At 40.3% G+C, this 17,732-nt stretch overlaps 1 protein-coding gene across 1 annotated transcript in view; it reads right to left on the reverse strand.

Annotated features, from left to right (window-relative positions):
• Nucleotides 1-16,430, reverse strand: part of NGFR (nerve growth factor receptor) — a gene marked incomplete at its 3' end in the record, with an annotated part of 75,382 nt that extends 58,952 nt beyond the window's left edge. The window contains exon 1 of the mRNA XM_083376505.1: nt 16,280-16,430. Within this exon, the coding sequence (XP_083232631.1) occupies nt 16,280-16,408 (129 nt within the window). The 5' untranslated portion in view covers nt 16,409-16,430. The remainder of the gene's footprint in view (nt 1-16,279) is intronic.
• Nucleotides 16,431-17,732: the final 1,302 nt, after the last annotated feature.

Here is a 17,732-nt window from a genome sequence, read left to right on the forward strand (position 1 = left end):
CTGCAGTGTAAATATGCTTCAGGCACCTAGTATCAGTTAGTAAATAGGCTTATTCATTTTGCTTGAAATGTGGTATCTGGTATATCATTAAAGGCAGCCCCATGAGGATGCGTTGCAAAAATGATATGAGTTTCAAAATCCTCTGAGTGCAGGAAAGGCTCAACAGGTGTCCCATTTGGAACCAGGCAAAAGGTTTCCTAGACACCTTCCACCTGCCCACATAGCAATAGCCCGTAGTCCAAGAGGACCCCCCAAGTTGCAAAGCAGCTGCTTCAGGGGCTCTGCCACTCCCTCAAAAGACCACACAGGAGCAGATAGAGAGCCTTGATGAGCAAGTAGAGCTTCTTGGGTTCAACTTCACCCAATTTTTGCCAATCCAAGCCCCAACAACCTCCGGACATTGAAAAAACATCACCAGCTGTTATACAAAACAGCCAAAGAAAGAATTGAAATAAAACTATGATGAACTTTGAGTGGCCAAAGGAAGACACCTCCCCCAAAAGTTGCTACTCTCTAGTAAGGCATATCAAGAGATAAGAAACACAGTGTGTATGCTGTAAAGAGAGAACCAGCTGAGGGGGAAAAAAACTGGGAACCCAGAAGCACCATTTCAGAAAACTTTCATCCATGGCAGCATCACTGTCAGATCCCCTGTCTTGAATTCAGCAGAAACACTTGAAACTGCATGGCTAAATACAGATTTTTACTATATTCAGAATGATGCCACTTGAAGAAGTCAATTGCCATTTGCCAACTTGAGGGCACACTTCTCTTATACCCTTACGATTTAGACTGGCTACTTCTTTTTCCTGCCTTTCCCGTGATTTAACAGGTACATTTCTCATAATATTAGGTGATAATTTAACATAGACATAATAGGCACTCCTGCCTTGAGAAATGTGAGTTCCCCACATACTCCTTTGAATCTTTTACCCCTTCCTCTTAAAAGCATCTGGAAGGATCAGGAACTGTTCCTTATTCCACCTGTTAAATAGTGGGCTCTTGGGTGCAGGAATGATGACACGAGTCTGAGTATAGGATAACTCATACTTTATTCTTGCTAGAACTGTACTGAAGAATGGGCTGCAACCAGCCGCAATACAGTCTAGGCCCTAGGCGGCAGCCAATAGGTTTGAACCCACTCTTGCCGCCTGGGGCTAGCCAATTGCAGGACAGGAGACAGTTAGTCTGGGTTGCTGGAGAGCCGTTAGCTGCTCCAGCAACCCACGTGGTGTATCACCAAAACCCAGTACATAACACCCCCTAATTCAGAGAGGCAGAAAGAAAATGTTTCCTTTCATGTTTCCTGTTACCATTGCAGAAGTCCTCCAGAATAAAAGCAGCAGCAATGGGTGGCATTTCCACTTTCCCTTTTGGGTTCCTATCACAGAAGACCCATCTTTTGCAGAAGTTATGGAGACTCTCCTTTTCTCTTTCTAGAAAATGATACAATTTTTTCCAGTGTCCGAGTTGAAAAACTGTAGATGGATCTCTGCAGCTCCCCCCCTTACTCGCTTAAATTTCTGCTTGTATCCTACACCAAGTCTCCTTACTTGGAGTTAAACTCTCCATCAACTTTCTCATGTAGCCAGTAACATAGTTTACAGGGGTACTGTTGCAGGTGGATTTAACAAAAAATATGAAATGTGTGCACATCATTTACGGCTTTTCATGTTAAGATCAGTCAAAGTCAGGTATTTGTTCCCAACTACTAAGGAAAAAAAATGAGATTCAAAGCTGAACAGTGGCAACTTTTTCTGAAGTTGATAAAAAGTTTTAATTTAAATTTATCAAGATTAACAATCCTCATACAATAAGAAACAAGAAACAAGAACAGATGTAGCCAAGATTCTTTGACTCATCTCATGATACAAGAAACAACAGGGCAGCAAAGAAGTCCAGAAAGGCTAATAAATCATCACAGCAGAAGTCTGAATATTAGGAAAACAGCTAAATCTGATATTACTAGAAGTTGGTAAGAGGCAATGCTAATGAACTGAGCTTGCAGCTTAATTGGAAAAGAACAAGAAATACATTAAGAATTAAAGGTTTACTTTGAAAATGATTAGAAAAAAATGCATCAGACTTCACACAGACATAGTATCTCCCTACTATTTAGTACAGCACCCTTACTATTTTTCAGATGATTTAAAGTTAATGTGATTCTTAAAGCACCTGCTACCTCCCCCACCCCCCCCCCAAGAGCTGAAACCTAAACAATACTGTAATAGGGCTTTTTTTCTCATAGAACGCTCAGAACGGAGTTTCGGCACCTTTTTTGGATGGAACCTTGTAGGGTAAGGCAAGGCAGGTTGTATGACATGTGTGAGTTCTGGCACCTTTTTCTCTTACAAAAAAAGCACTGACTGTAATGTTTTAATGAATACTAGGGACCTGCTGGGTTTCAGCACTTTAGAAACATACACATCCCTATTAGGAAAGACCAAATTACCCAGTAACATCCAATAAAAACCAGCAAAGAGGAGAGTTCATCAGATATTGATAAAATCAGAGCAGAAAATCAGTACAGAGAGTGCTCTTAATTATTTTTTTGTAATTTCTTTTGAGCAGTGTAGTAAGAGCTTTTTTTTTTGACCCACAGTACTTCTGTGTGCACAGAGCTAGGGAAGTAATTGCCAGATTCATCTTCTACAGGAAGAGCTCATAAATCTGGCCTGAACTACAGATGTGGCAGAATTAGCTACTTTTTTTTTTGCTAGGTGTTGAAACTGATAGTGAATTGATTTCTCAAACTGCAGTATGTTCTTTCCTCCCTTGACATTATTCATTGATGGCTAAACATAGAAAGTTTCCTTAGGACATTTCTCATGAAATATAGCTCTCCCACTATACAACTGAAAGTATGTCTTCCTTAGCTACATTAGGGTTACAATTATCCTTTCTTTGAGGAAGTGCTTTTGTCATGATCTGAGTACTATTAATCTTGTATACTGACAATGGAAATGGAAGGATCGTTGGAGGTCATCTAGCTTTCAGTGTCCTCTTCCAATAATATGGTTCTATTATTCCACTGTTCAGTGGAGAATCTCCAGTACAAAATGCAACACTGGTATCATTACCACTTTGCCATCTAATCCCTGTTTAAAGATTCCAAGTGCGGAAGAACTTACAACATTCCACAGTTAAAAATCTCTTAAACCTAGAAAATTTCTTCCAATGCATTGCAAAATCTGCTGTCTTGACATTTCCATGGATTAATTCTAGTTTTGCTCTCTGGAACAAGAAAACAAATCATGCATCAGCTTCCATGTGATAGAACTGATACCTGTACGGTAGATGGCTATCACAGCTCCTGTCATGTGGGCAGACTGCTGCCTTAAAATATAATCTTTTGTTATTGGTGAAAATAAATCTTGCCTCAAAGCTATCATTTATTGCTTGTGTAGCTGACATCTGCAATATGGATACACAGAGCTGCAGGTATCTATTGGCCAACATCTCTGATATCCCAAATAATACCTGTAATGTTTTTGTTGTTTGGAAATTCTGGGAGTTGCTGTCTCAGTATATTTGTTTTGTTTGTTTGTTTTGTTTTATTTGATTTCTATACCGCCCTTCTCCCTAGGGACTCAGGGCGGTTCACAGGGCATATATAAATAACGGTACAAAAGTTAAAAAGAAATTAAATCAATGCCCAGTTAAAACAAAATACAATGCTAAAAACACCAAATTTAAAACCCATAATCCCCCATCAGGCCAGACCAGCTAATTCGAATAAGTGGGTCTTCAACCCGCGACGGAAGGTTCGGAGGTCTGATGCCATCCGGAGCTCCACCGGCAGTTGGTTCCATAATGCCGGAGCGCCCACAGAGAAGGCCCTCCCCCTGGGGGCCACCAGTCGGCATTCCCTGACCGGAGGCACCCTGAGGAGGCCCTCTCTGTGGGCACGTACTGGGCGGAGGGAAGTTGACGCCGGCAGCAGGTGGTCCCTGAGGTAACCCGGACCCATGCCATGTAAGGACTTGAAGATCATAACCAAGACCTTGAACCTCACCTGGAAGACAACTGGTAGCCAATGCAGCTCGCGGAGCAAAGGTGTAACATGGGAGTACCGGGAAACTCCCAAGACAACTCTCGCGGCCGCATTCTGCACCAGTTGGAGCCTCCGAGTGGTCTTCAAGGGAAGCCCCATGTAGAGAGCATTACAGTAGTCAAGGCGAGAGGTCACGAGCGCATGAGTGACCGTACACAAGGCATCCCGGTCCAGATAGGGCCGCAACTGGCGCACCAGGCGAACCTGGACGCCTTGGTTGACACCAGATTGAAGAGAACTGTCTGCTGGAGCTATCCATGACTTAATTTCTGAATTGAAATTAAAAAGGTAAAGGTTCCCCCGCACATGCGTGCTAGTCGTTTCCAACTCTAGGGGCCGGTGCTCATCTCTGTTTCAAAGCCGAAGAGCCAGCGCTTGTCCGAGGACGTCTCCGTGGTCACGTGGCCGGCATGACTAGACGCCAAAGGCACATGGAACGCTGTTACCTTCCCACCGTAGTGGTCCTTATTTTTCTACTTGCATTTTTACGTGCTTTCAAACTGCTAGGTTGGCAAAAGCTGGGACGAGTAACAGGCCCTCACTCTGTTACGCGGCACTCGGGATTCGACCCGCCAAACTGCCGACCTTCTAATAGACTTGATCTAACATGCTTGAAGTATATTCACTGGTAAAGTGAATATAATATAATATAATCGAATTGAAATTATGAAGGTCTAAAACATGCAACACTTCCCATCCACCCCCTCAAAGAAACACTTATTCCTGACAGCTGCACTGTTGGTGCATGAAATCTGTCGATGGCTCTTTGAAGGCTCCTCACTTGCACACATCTGCAGCTGAAGGACAGAGCTTGCCTGCATGTTTTCAGTCCTTTACATTGCCATATACGAGATACTATCAGCCAACATTAACCCTTGTGTGGTTGCCCATGGAATAACATGGAAGAACAATAGCAAGCAATCACTTTAACAGTGAATATACTTCAAGCATGTTAGAAGTGATATGACATCTATGTTGGTCTTCTGAGCCAAGAATAACAGGCAGATCCTCAATTTGAAAATGTCAGCCAAACGTGTGGATGATTCTTTAACCACAAAATAATTAAGGATCTTAGTGGATCCTTCTTCTTATATTTTGAGCAGTTTCTGAAATCAAAGGGGTTTTTCTATATTAACTCATCCTATTGATTTTATTCCAGCTCTGTATGATTACATTTGATCTCTCATTCAGTCCTTTATACTTTATTTCTTTTGCTACTTTAATAGTTAATTGTGCATTGATTTTTTTAAAAAAAATGTGATTCCATAGGATCTTTTGTTATAAAAGGCCAATTATTTGGATTTTTTAATAACAAGTAAAGACATACTACTGTTTCCACTTTTTTTTTCAGAATTGTTTTCTTCCACTGAAAAAAAAAAGAACTCCAGCAGATTTTCTATGGGTTAAATTCTAGAAGCACAGCAGGCTGTGTTAATGACAAGACTATCCCAAGCATGAAACATCCAAAAAAGGAAAATCCACATTTTCAGTGACGTGGAAAATTTAACTTCCATGTTCATTTAAAAATAATAATAATAATAATAATAATAGTAATAAGGAGGATGAGAAGTTGAATCTGGCATCTTGCATTATGTTTCAACTTCAACTTTTCCAGGAACACCAAAATTTCTTCCTTTTTGGTATCCAGATTGTCATTCTTGGGTAAGGACACATGTTCTTCATTAGATTCATCCAAATGTGTTTACTATTAACATGGCTCTTGTTGACATAGGTATTAGCCTCATAAAACATTCTGACAGGTGGAACAAAAGGGAAGTTGGAAGAATGAAACATTTGGAAAGCCTTTAATTGCTTTTAAGTTGGATTCATGTTTTGTTTGTGTGTGTATACAATGGAACACAAGGAACTCAGGAGATAAAGTTAAATTTCCAAACTGCTTTATTTTGACTTAGAAACATTCTCAATTTATGAATGGGGTACCCCACCAAATGACTTTGGTCTAAAGATCCTATCATTGTACACTATACACCACACATAATCACCATATTGATTAGGGGTGCTAGGAACTGGAATGCAACATCTGGAGAACCCAGGTTGCTTAAGGGACTGTTCAAAAGAAGGAACTGAGATTTGCTTCAGAACGAGGTAGATTTCCTCTTTTATTTATCTCGATTTGACTGATGTCAGCACTATTGTTTGTTATTGAGATTGCAGGTATAGAGCTTTGCAACTTGTTTGCTGTGTCAATTTTGAATGGTTTATTCAATAGGAAAGAGCATTCTGCACATATTTCTTAACATCAATCTTTTACTATATTTTGTGACAACAGAGTGCCTTTTATCACTGAATAAACCAGCCAGCAGCCAGACAGCTAAGCTAAGTGTGAAGGATGGTGAATGGGTTGGGTTGGAATCTAAATTTATAAACAAAGGATATAGGGTTTCCTGCCTGAGCAGGGTTAGAAAATCTCCAAGGTCCCTTTCAACTCTGTTTTTCTGTTATTCTGATACAGTCCTAAACACAAGAAGATATCTTGAAGCACCTTTTCCAATTAACCAGTTTGTAGCTCTATATCAATCAAGCCACTCTATGCATCTGGCAAAGTGAATTCAGCTCCTAAAAACATATGCCTGTTAATAAAACACTTTTAATAAAGCTATCACTGAGCAAGGATTGTCTGTATGTAGAGGCTAACTGGTTAATGATGGTGTCTTTGTTTCTACACTGGGTCCTGCAGTGAGTAGTTACCTCTAAAAGGGTATTATTTAAAAAATTGTTTCATTACAGAACAATTCAATTTTGAGTAGTTACCTCTAAAATGTAATATTTTAAAACCTGTTAAATTACAAAACAATTCAATTTCATGATTATTGAAGAAAATGAAAAGATCTATTTTATGATGCAGAAATGATACAACAAACCCTTCCATGGGGAGTTATATGATATTTATAATATTACCTGTAGGAGTTGCTTTTCCAGGTTCTCCCATCTAAAGAAAAGTCAAATAACTGTAGGAGACAGAGGGTTTTTTCTCTCTCAATGGTAGAATTAATTTTGAGAATATCCTTCTCAGCAGGTCTCATCTGAAGCACTAATGTGCAAAAAAATATAAGTGCAATCCTTAGGTATTAAAAATATTTAAATAAGAATAAAGTAGAATTGCCAATGAAACCATTTTGGAGTCATGGAAGTTGTTTTGCTCCTAGTTTTATAGATGTTATGTTTTGCATTTATTGTTATGATTAATTGTTATTATGCAGACCTTCATCCTATGCTTCTGTTTCTAATATTTTGTTTTGTATTGTATTTTAATAGACTAGTACGCTGTCCAGAGAACTACAGAGAAGTAATAAACATTTAGAAAAGGAACAATTCCTCTGGAAAGCAGATCACACTGTCCCATATAAACCTGTCTGGGTCTGCAGATCCTTAGAAAAGGTATGTTCCTCTGATTCTTCTCTAACCAAAGCACTGAGACCCTAAGCCAAACAGCTCCGTGCCACAGTAGGCTTTTCCATTAGTAGGAAAATAACTTCTAAAATAAGTTCCTTTAGCATTACAGTGGTGTGGATATGTTTAACTGAAATATTTTTTAGGTTATTTGAAGCTGCGGTGGCGCAGTGGTTAAAATGCAGTATTGCAGGCTAATTATGCCCTCAGCCTAGAGTTCGTTTCTGACCTACTCAAGGTTGACTTAGCACTGTATCCTTGTATCCACTAAAATGAGGACCCAGATTTTTGGGGGCAATATGCTGACATTATAAACCACTCAGAGGCTATTGTAAAGTGGTATATAAGTTTAAGTGCTAAGTGCTATTGCTATTTTATTGGCTTGTTCTTAGTGCTGCATTTTGTGTGCATTTTGTTTCTCGAATATTAATTGTTTTGAATATTACTTTTAGTAGCAAAAAGACAGAAAGAAAACCCCTTGATCTTTACACCTGCAGAAAAAATTGGGCACTGAATACTGGAATAATATGATACTTGTACAATCTGAAATTAGTGCATAGGAATTACGGTTCATAGATTACAAACAACTTGGAAATTCACTGGTTTAGACTTATTGGTGGGACCATGCACATGGGCACTATGCATATAAACCATGCTGTGCAGAGGATTCACTTCAATTTATATGATGCACTAACGTTGTTTTGATGTTACCATTCATACATGTCCTAGAAGTACAAATATATTCCTTACTCACAAATCTGGTCTTGTGATGACTCACTTGGAATAAACAGTATAATAATTAGCCTCATTCAATTTTTCAGCAATGAAAAAAGTCCTCCCTATAATACCAATTTATTATAGGAGACCATCTTTCATCCTCAATTTTCTTATCTGTAAAGTGGATACAAGCATGACCTTGCTTGATTAAAATTTATCCTGAACACAGATTGTAATAAAATGCCACAAAAGCAAATTATTAAATGTGCTCTGTGAGTAATAAGCATAAACAAAAGCTATTTGAGCTGTTTTATGGAGGGGGAATTTAATGAATGCCATATGGAGAAATTTTACATTCCCATTCAAATTTGATGAAAGAGAATTTGCCACAGCAGTTACTTCAAAGGACAAGAGAATTCCAAAGACATCCTTATGAGTGGGGTGTGATATTACATTTGTTGAGTGACAAGATAGCCAAAGGATGTATATGAATATTTTGTACTTCATTGTGCACCCTTCTCTCCAGATGCGATTCCATTAAATCACACAATCACACATATACACAAATACAAAGCAATGCCCCATGAGGCTACTTCACTAACAGTACTTCCATTAATGGGAAATACTAACCTTGAGAAATGTTTGGAAAATTGCCTCTATCCTTTGGAGAAATTCATTCAACCAATTTCTTTGCCAGCAAATGTAGTGGAGAATCTGGAAAGGCCATTTGTCTCTATCTCTCATTTTAACTTCTCCTCTTACTCACCTTAAAGTTTGCAAGCCAGTAAAGCCTTGTAGGTCAATTTATTCTTTATTGATTCTTTAAAGACAATTTGTTGAAATATTACAGCTGCTCTGATTTTTCATCCTCTTCCAAATCCTTAATGGCAGAGCAAGCAGTATTGATTCTTTATCTTTTGTTTGTCTGGAGGGGGCAGGGTACGGCTTTCTGATTTCTGGGTCACTGTACTCACATCACAAAAAATGCACTTGGACAGTTATAATGAGTACCTTGAGGGATGATAAGTGTTCCCTGGTTTGATCACAATTCTTTCCCTTGCCCAAATTGATTCCACCATAACAATTTGTTATTTTTTTTCTCTTCTTTGCCCTGGAGAATATTTTAAGTTTTGCATTAGGCAGCTCTGAAAGTCTAACCAGTAAGTCCACTCTCTAAATTCCTGTTACCTTTGGTTCTTTCCCAATCCACTGACTGCAAGTCCTAAAAATTATAGGGGCATGAAATCTGTTCAGTGTCTGACACAGTGAAATAAGCTCTTCTTGGCACAGTTAATCAATGAGTCTCTAAGGTGCCATCAATTAAACCAGTATCTCTGTGAGCAGTTTCTTTTGGAGGATTGATGCAACATCACATTTTCAAAGTTGGCAATCCTGCCACCTAAAAGTGAGAGAAAGTAGGCACCAGACAGTTACTCTAATGAGAGCCAGTGTGTTACATAATTTAAAAGAAAGATCTTTCTCCCAAGTTGTTTTGGATTATCTATACCTGGCAGAATTCTCAGAGAGCTTCTGGGACAGACTGGGGAAGGCTGGATTATCAGACTGAGGAGACCTTGTTGATCCTCATTCAGCTACAGAACTCACTGATCTTAGGCTAACCTATTTCATAGCCTTTGAGAGGACAAGATGGGGATGAGACTATATGGCAGCAAAGGTTCGGAGCATTGCATGAAAGAACTCACAGGCTTGATCCTCAGCATTTAACTAGGAAAACAGCCTGGCTTAAATAATGGGCTAAGATTTTGACAGCAAAGGCCTTATGAGTCCTACATATGAGACACATAAGGTGCCACCTAAAGACTGCCTTCCATTTGCGGGTTTTCTCTATTCTAAGAATACTTCAACCCCCAAGCCATTTAACAGGAGCCATGGTGGTGCACCGGTTAGAATGCAGTATTCTAATTCTGCCAACTGCCAGCTGTTCGATTCTCACCAGTTCAAGGTTGACTCAGCCTTCCCTCCTATTGAGGTCACTAAAATGAGGATCCAGATTGTTGGGGGCAATATATTGACTCTGTAAAATGCTTAGAGAGGACTGTAAAGCACTATGAAGCAGTATATAAGTCTAAGTGCTATTGCTATATGATTATGAACATATGGCACTTGTTGCTTATATGTACACTGAGAGCTTTTGCATCAGAGATAAATTCCTTGTGTGTCCAATCACACTTGGCCAATATTCTATTCTATTCTATTCTATTCTATTCTATTCTATTCTATTCTATTCTATTCTATTCTATTCTATTCTATTCTATTCTATTCTATTGTAATCTATTCTATTCTATTCTATTCTATTCTCATTTTTTAAAAATGACCTCCATGTTGGCTTAATAAATATACTGCATAACTTTCTAATGAGCTTTTCAACTTTCTTTCATATGGGCTTTTGGACCTAGCCTTCCATCTGACATGTATTAGATCTAGTAATGGCCTTTCCTACTTCAGTAAGATAAATTGCTTGTCTAGTCAAATGATAGATATAATTTCTACAACCAAATTAATTTGTATCCAAGTATAAAATTAAGATATGTACATTTTGTGGAAACAGTGCCCTCATCTTTTTATTTGGAAATGCAGAGGGGGCTCCCTCAAAATCAGTAAGAGCAGGCTGGATACATCACCTGTCAAAGTACTTGAAATGCAGTTTATAGGTTAAGATAATGGTAGAGAGGCAAAGGTTAAGTTGGTTGTAGCAGACCAGATCGATCAATAGTCAGACTTGCTATATGTTATAAAGGAAAACTGTCTTCAAGAAATGCTTGGTTTCTAGAAACTATACGTTGGCATATACATGCTTGAAATGGAAGTGGTTTGCCATTGCTTTCTTCCAAAACCATTTTTCAGCTTTCCAATCTCATCTATAGTTCTAGAAATTTTCATCTAACCAGATAGCAGGCAATCTCTTTAGACATGTGGACATATCGATGCCCTTATAAAATGCTCTTTCAGAAAGATTTGCTATTGATTCCAGTGGATGGCAAGACCAATACACTTGGTTCAGATTCTAATGTTGACTGTTTATTAAATTAATTCAGAGAACACAAAAATAAGACTTAATTGTTTACAAAGAATGGTGTTTGCATTGGCTTAATAAATATACTGTATGACTTTCTATTGGCTTTTTTTTTTAAAAAAACTTTCTTTCATATGGCCAATACAGTTCCCTTTTAGTTTTGATCTCCATTAGGATTGCATTCTGGTGGCCATCTAGCATATTTTAGGAAGTCCAGGGCATCAAAAAAACTGGGTAATTATGCAATGTGGAAAGGTGTGTCACACACCTGGGCAGACCCAAATCTTAATGAAACTATAAACTTTTTTTGCTGGGACTAATGGACAGATGGACAGACAACTAGAAAAGACTTATTAAAAATTGTTCTTCCACATGGTAACTGCAGCAAATTTGTTATATGCACAAAAACTGAAAAACTTTTAAGTACCCACAACAGAAGAATGGTTGGTTAAAATGTCAGAATTCGTAGAAATGGCAAAATTGACTTGTTAAAAATAACCAATATTTTTAGTGACCAGAAATTCATTGTGCACATTTACTGAAAAAGAGAAAAAAAGTGATTTAAGAATCTGAGGATTACAAAGAGTAGAACATGGAAAGAACAGTGCCGTAATAAATTCTTAGACAGAATTTAATATAGTTGCTGAAAAAAAAATCAGATGTTGCTCCTTTATACCTTGTTCCTCCTTTTCTGTATTTTTCTTAGTTACTTATTACTTTTCTTTCTCTTTAAGTGTGTTTTGTTTTTGTAAAATATTCAACAATTTTTTTAAAAAAAAGTAAAGCCAAAATGTAAGCCTCATTCTGATAGTGTTTCCTGCCACAAATACTAGGGAAGCAGCCTGCCAATGTTTTTAATCTTTGACCTGTATTATAATAAGATTTAGCCCTGCAGGATTTAGACCAGAAAGTTTCATATCCTCTGCTAACTCAACGTTCAAGCCAGGTATTAAATCTGATATCTTTTAAATGCAAAACATCACCTGTACCACTGAATTATGTATGGCCTTTTTCTCAGCTTCATGGGTGTCCGTGACTACTCAAGAGGTAGGCATTCCATGGAAGTAACTAATTTCTTTCCCATTGTATTATTCCATCTTCACCAGGCTATAACATCTCTTCATCAGGACCTTATATATTCTACACCCCCTGCCCCACCCAGTTTCTGTTCAGAGAACAATGCATGGCAAACTCTCGAGCAGGAGCCTGAATAATATTGAGGCCTCATTGCCCCTTTGAAAAGTCAGATGACCTAATAATCACTACCCAGTTTTGCTGTTTCTCTTTTTAGCAACACAATAACACCCAAGCCCCCTCTGGCAGAAGGCATTTTCTGGAAACTATGCACATCAGATTTCCCCCTTCTCTTTGCTTCATTGAATTTAGGAATAAACATGTTTTGGAACATTTTAATTGAATTGCATGGTCTGTGTTTTTGAGACTTGAAGTGTTTTCAGTCTTAGGAAAAAAAAATATTTTTTAAATTTTCTAACCCTCTCTCTGTGTGTCCCTCTTCTCTCTTCTCCCAGTCTTGCAAGCCTGTAGAGCGCTCCTCCTTGCCACATCAAGAACCAATTGGTTTCTCACTCAAATCTTATTTGGGATTGGCAATGGGACAGCATCTTCCATGACACCCAAAAGCAGCCAGCTGGTTTACCAAGGTGAGAGCAATGATTGCAGAACACACAGCTGGGCCCTCAATTCCCTTTACCAGAACCACTCCCTGCCCTTCGGCATCTACTTCAGGCAGAAGACTCATCCTTCTAAGGGCAGGACCATCCCTAAGCAGATTTTATTGGCTCTGTTATATAGAAGCCGCATTTTATTGACTCTGTTATATAGAAGCTCTGCCGGAATTAAGAATATATTCACTACTCCTGGTGGGGGGAGGGGGGGCTACTTTCCAATGTGCCCCTCTTGGGTGTGCTCTTTCATTTCCACTGTCCCTGAAAATAAGACACATTTTATTTTCTTCCACTTATAAAGAAGATTAGCTGCTTCACCGATAAGAAGATGCTTTTGGCACTTTTATTGGGAAGGGAGGGAGGGAAGGAGGAAAGGGAAGGAAGGAAGGAAGGAAGGAAGGAAGGAAGGAAGGAAGGAAGGAAGGAAGGAAGGAAGGAAGGCTTCTACTGAGTAAAAGAAAAAAAAACAATATAGCAGCATGGCACTGATTTTGGAATCTTGTGAGGCTCCAGGATCCCAAGGACTGACATTGCAATCCCAGCTAAAGAAGAGCTCTTCTCCCATCCCTCCCCCCATTCACATTCACAAATAGGCAGAAGGGCACCTCCAAAGATTATGCTCAGCACTGAAAGAAGTATACTCCTGTGCTGGAGATTGCCTGAGGAAACAGGCAGAAGAGATGTAGAGTCATTAAAAAAACTGAGTTGCTAGGGCTGGGAAACCACACCCTCCTCTCCTTGCTTCTATGCCTGAGGCTCTCCACCTCTCTTCCCATCCACTTTTCATATACTACAGTTTAAACTCTGGGTTTACTATAACGCTTGTAACACTTTTCCCTTTGGGGGATAACTTCACACAAGTTGTGCTCTAAGCCATGAGAGCTTAAACGCAAGTGTTTGCAAATTAGGTAAAGCCTAGTCAGTTTGAACTTGGAGCTGCTTTGCACAGAAGCATACTCAACAAACCCAGAACATTTATAGCTTGATGTGTTTCATGAATGGCACATTGAAAGAATTGTATCAACACAGCCTTACAGTAAATGTGGTGGAAGTAGAAGTCTGCTGTGTTTGAGGATTGTAACCTTCAGGGCAAACTCATTGATCTTGAGGACATGACTTGTCCTCTCTAAGTGCCTCATTGCCCATCACTTTTTCTATAGAGCCATCCATAATCCTTGCCCAGCTATGCTTTCAATTAATTTTTAATTTAATTTTTAATTTTAATTCCATTTATATCCCGCCCTTCTCTGAAGACTCAGGGCGGCTTACAAGCTTAGCAGTAGCCTTCATTCTATGTATATGCCTGCTTATTAGGGCTTTCACACACACCCCCAAGCGGCATTATTACAAAGTCAGCTTAATTGCCCCCAACAATCTGGGTCCTCATTTTACCTACCTTGGAAGGATGGAAGGCTGATGGGACGCGAACCTGCACTAATTGCAGGCAGCTGGTGTTACTTAAGGAGGCATTAGATTAATTAATTAAGGAGGCATTAATTAAGGAGGCATTACAGGACCTAAACACAACTCACTGGATTCCATTACAATGTATGGCATGAAATGTATCACTTCTTCCCCATGTCCATGCCATGAAACTTTCTCCTCTTCTATCTCCCTACTGTCAAACATTAGAATTTTCTTTGGGGTAAAATTCTGGGTTATTTTTCCACTGAACCTGCAGTGGAAAAAAATCGGATGATGTGTAAATCTATCTGTAAATCATAACTACTAGAAGTCTTTCTCTCAAAGGACTTCGCTTTGAGCAAATCATTACAGGATAAATGAGAACCTTCTCCATGCCCTCTTTGCATGCTCAGTGGTCCTCTTTAGCAGCTGCATGATTTTGCAGCTGCTGAAGACCACTTCAAATGAGTTTTCTGCTGCGAAATCAAAGGGATTTTGTGCCTTTTCTAGCCCGTCTTTCAAAGCTATAGTATACAATTACATATCCAAAGAATCAAAACTGTTATTTCCTGGGTGGAATAAAGTATCTAGGGAGAGAGAGAGAGAGAGAGAGAGAGAGAGAGTCAGCCATTTAAAAAAAATCATTGTGAAGGACAAGTGTTAAATCCTTCTCCAGGAGTTCGTTTGCAGTATAAAAACGTGTCCCTGCAGACTCTATTAGCACTTAAAACGAGCGAACACCCTTCAACGATTCTTTGTCTTCCTGCCTAATTTCCTTCCCAGAAGAGATGTGAAACGAAGATGACCCTCTTCTCCCCACCCACGCTTCGTGGCAGGAAAAGTCAGTGGGAATTTGGTAGCCTTTTGAAGTTTTGCTGCTGAATTACTTTGTGCTGATCTCGTTACCCGCCCCTTCATCCACCCGCATCCAGTTCTTCTGCAATAGGGTATGCTAAAGTGCTTATTCTGCACGAAGAGTTAAGCAACCAATCATTTCTGAAGCCGTGTGGAAATGTTCCTCCTCCTGAAAATATACATCCTTTATCTCTTTACTCTCCTGAGAATTCGAAAGAAGGAAAGTGAAATCCAGCCTCAGAATCCCAAACCACCTCTTTCGCTTCCAGCCGGCGCGCTTCCAAACCCCTTCAGTTAAGCCGCCACAAAGAAAGGAGTGGGTGGGAAGGATGATCGTTCTCCGGAGCTCACTCGCAGAAGCGCCACACCCGCTTTCCAGACCCGGGAAGCCTTTTGCCACATCCCGCCCCCCATTCAAAACTCTAATCGCCGTCCCAAGATTCCTTATTCATGTCTTCCTCGGCCGGATGGATTTCTGTTCTGGAGGAATCCCAACGATTAGAAGTAAGGTGTGGCAAGCGGAAAGGGCGAGTGCTCCGGCGCTGTCCCCTATTTATAAGAATTATCCACTCGGTCTACAGTCTGTACAGTTTGCGTTTGTTATTCAGTTTTACAATACCACCATTACCATCTCATCATTATATCGGACTGGAGCACAGCAAAAGTTCCCCTCCTTCTCCCCACGCCAGGCTGATACCTTGACCGATACTTCTGCTCTCGCGAAGATTCACACGTGACGTACGCGAGCGCATCCCAACCTTCCCACGCCTGAGCGGCGAAGCTCACGGGGTTCACTTGCGACCCTGTGGACAGCCGTCACCGCCGAGGGACCATTTCTGAGTCTTGGACCCTCTCTTCCATCCCAAATCATCTTAGACGACATTCTGATACTCACCGGTCCAGGCTGTCCTCGCCCTTCTCCTCCCCAACCCCAAAGGGAAGGGGGGAAAAAGCCGCCAACTTGCCCCATCCCAATTTTGCCCTCTCCGGGATGGAGTAGCGCCCGACGCGGAAGAGGGGGGCGCGTGCTCTCCATTCTCCCACCCATTCCCTAATACCTCTCAGCGTGTCTCGCCCCGTCGGTCCCCGGCCGGTTCCCTACAGGCACCGTCTACTCACCCCGGAAAGCAGCAGAAAGCCCCATAGCAAGAACGTCGTCTTCTGCATGATGGTCTGAGGTAAAATAGGGCGCGGGAAAGGAAGGTGCCGGCCGGGAGATGAGGAGAGGGCAGGAGGCTGCTTAAACATTCCCTCCCCAAGGGGCGTCTCGGGATGGGGGCGGGAGGGAGAGAAGAAGAGCCTCGATGGCGACGGAGGCAGCGCTAGTAACTGAGGGAGTCGGACCGCACCTGCTTTCTGTAAGTGGTAAGCTCAGCCCCCTTTTTTTTTTAAAATCAGTATTAAAACGATCGATGTTCTCCTCCCACTGGCTGGGTGGTTTAAGGAGCGCACTAATAACCGAGACGTGACAAGCCCTCCTTCTTTCAGGCGCCCAGGAAGAGATTATCAAAGAAAACCACTTGGTTCATTATATCTTTCCCAACCATAAAACTTTTTAAATATATATATATATATATATATATATATACTCCTGAAAGCTGAGGAAAGATGTTGAGAAAGGTATTAAGATCCTCAGTGGTGAGGAAATGATTTTAAATAACTTCCAGGGATTCCACCAGTGAATGGAAACACAGGGGGGACTAGTAACAGTTGCCACTTTGGGGTGCTTGCTTCTTCTTTTCCTTCCTTCCTTCCTTCCTTCCTTCCTTCCTTCCTTCCTTCCTCCTTCCTTCCTTCCTTCCTCCCTCCCTCCCTCCCTCCCTCCCTCCCTCCCTCCCTCCGTCCTTCCGTCCTTCCTTCTTCTTTCTTTCTTTCTTTCTTTCTTTCTTTCTTTCTTTCTTTCTTTCTTTCTTTCTTTCTTTCTTCCTTTCTTTCTTCTCCTGCAAAATCTGCTAAAAGAAGATCTGGCCGTGGCTTTGGGGAATGGTGCCCTGTCTTTGGAAGCATCCAATGCTGGCATGCAATCTTTCAGTTATTTTCTCCCTTTTATAACCAGACTCCACCAGCCTGAAGAGACCCGATACAAGCAGAGAGAGATAATCTAAGCAGGAAGAAGGTAAACCGGCCAACCAACCAGCAGTCAACTGTAGTGCAGGATGTGTGACCCTCAGAAGTCATCCAGATAGCTGTAAGTTACTATCTGGAGCCATTATTTGCAATGTTATGTCCCAGCCTTGCAAATCTCTTGGCCGCCAGATGGATCGATGGATGAAATTTATAGGAGTTGTACTTCAGTCTATCTGGAGTAGTCAAGTTGGGCTAGGCTGATACTTGGCCAGATATCTCAACAAGAACCAAGGTGAGATTGACACTTTATGGTGAAATGGAACACAATCAAATCTGACTTTTTGGACACACTTCACTTAGAGATTTTTTCTGTACATCCTATATAAATTTCCATTTTTTTTCAACAACACTATGTATCTGCTCATGGAATAGATTATTAGCTGTTATATATCTTCATATACATACATATATATATATATATATATATATATATATATATATATAT

Source organism: Vipera ursinii, assembly GCF_947247035.1.
Source record: "Vipera ursinii genome assembly, chromosome: Z".
In the NCBI taxonomy this organism is placed as follows: Eukaryota; Metazoa; Chordata; class Lepidosauria; order Squamata; family Viperidae; genus Vipera; species Vipera ursinii.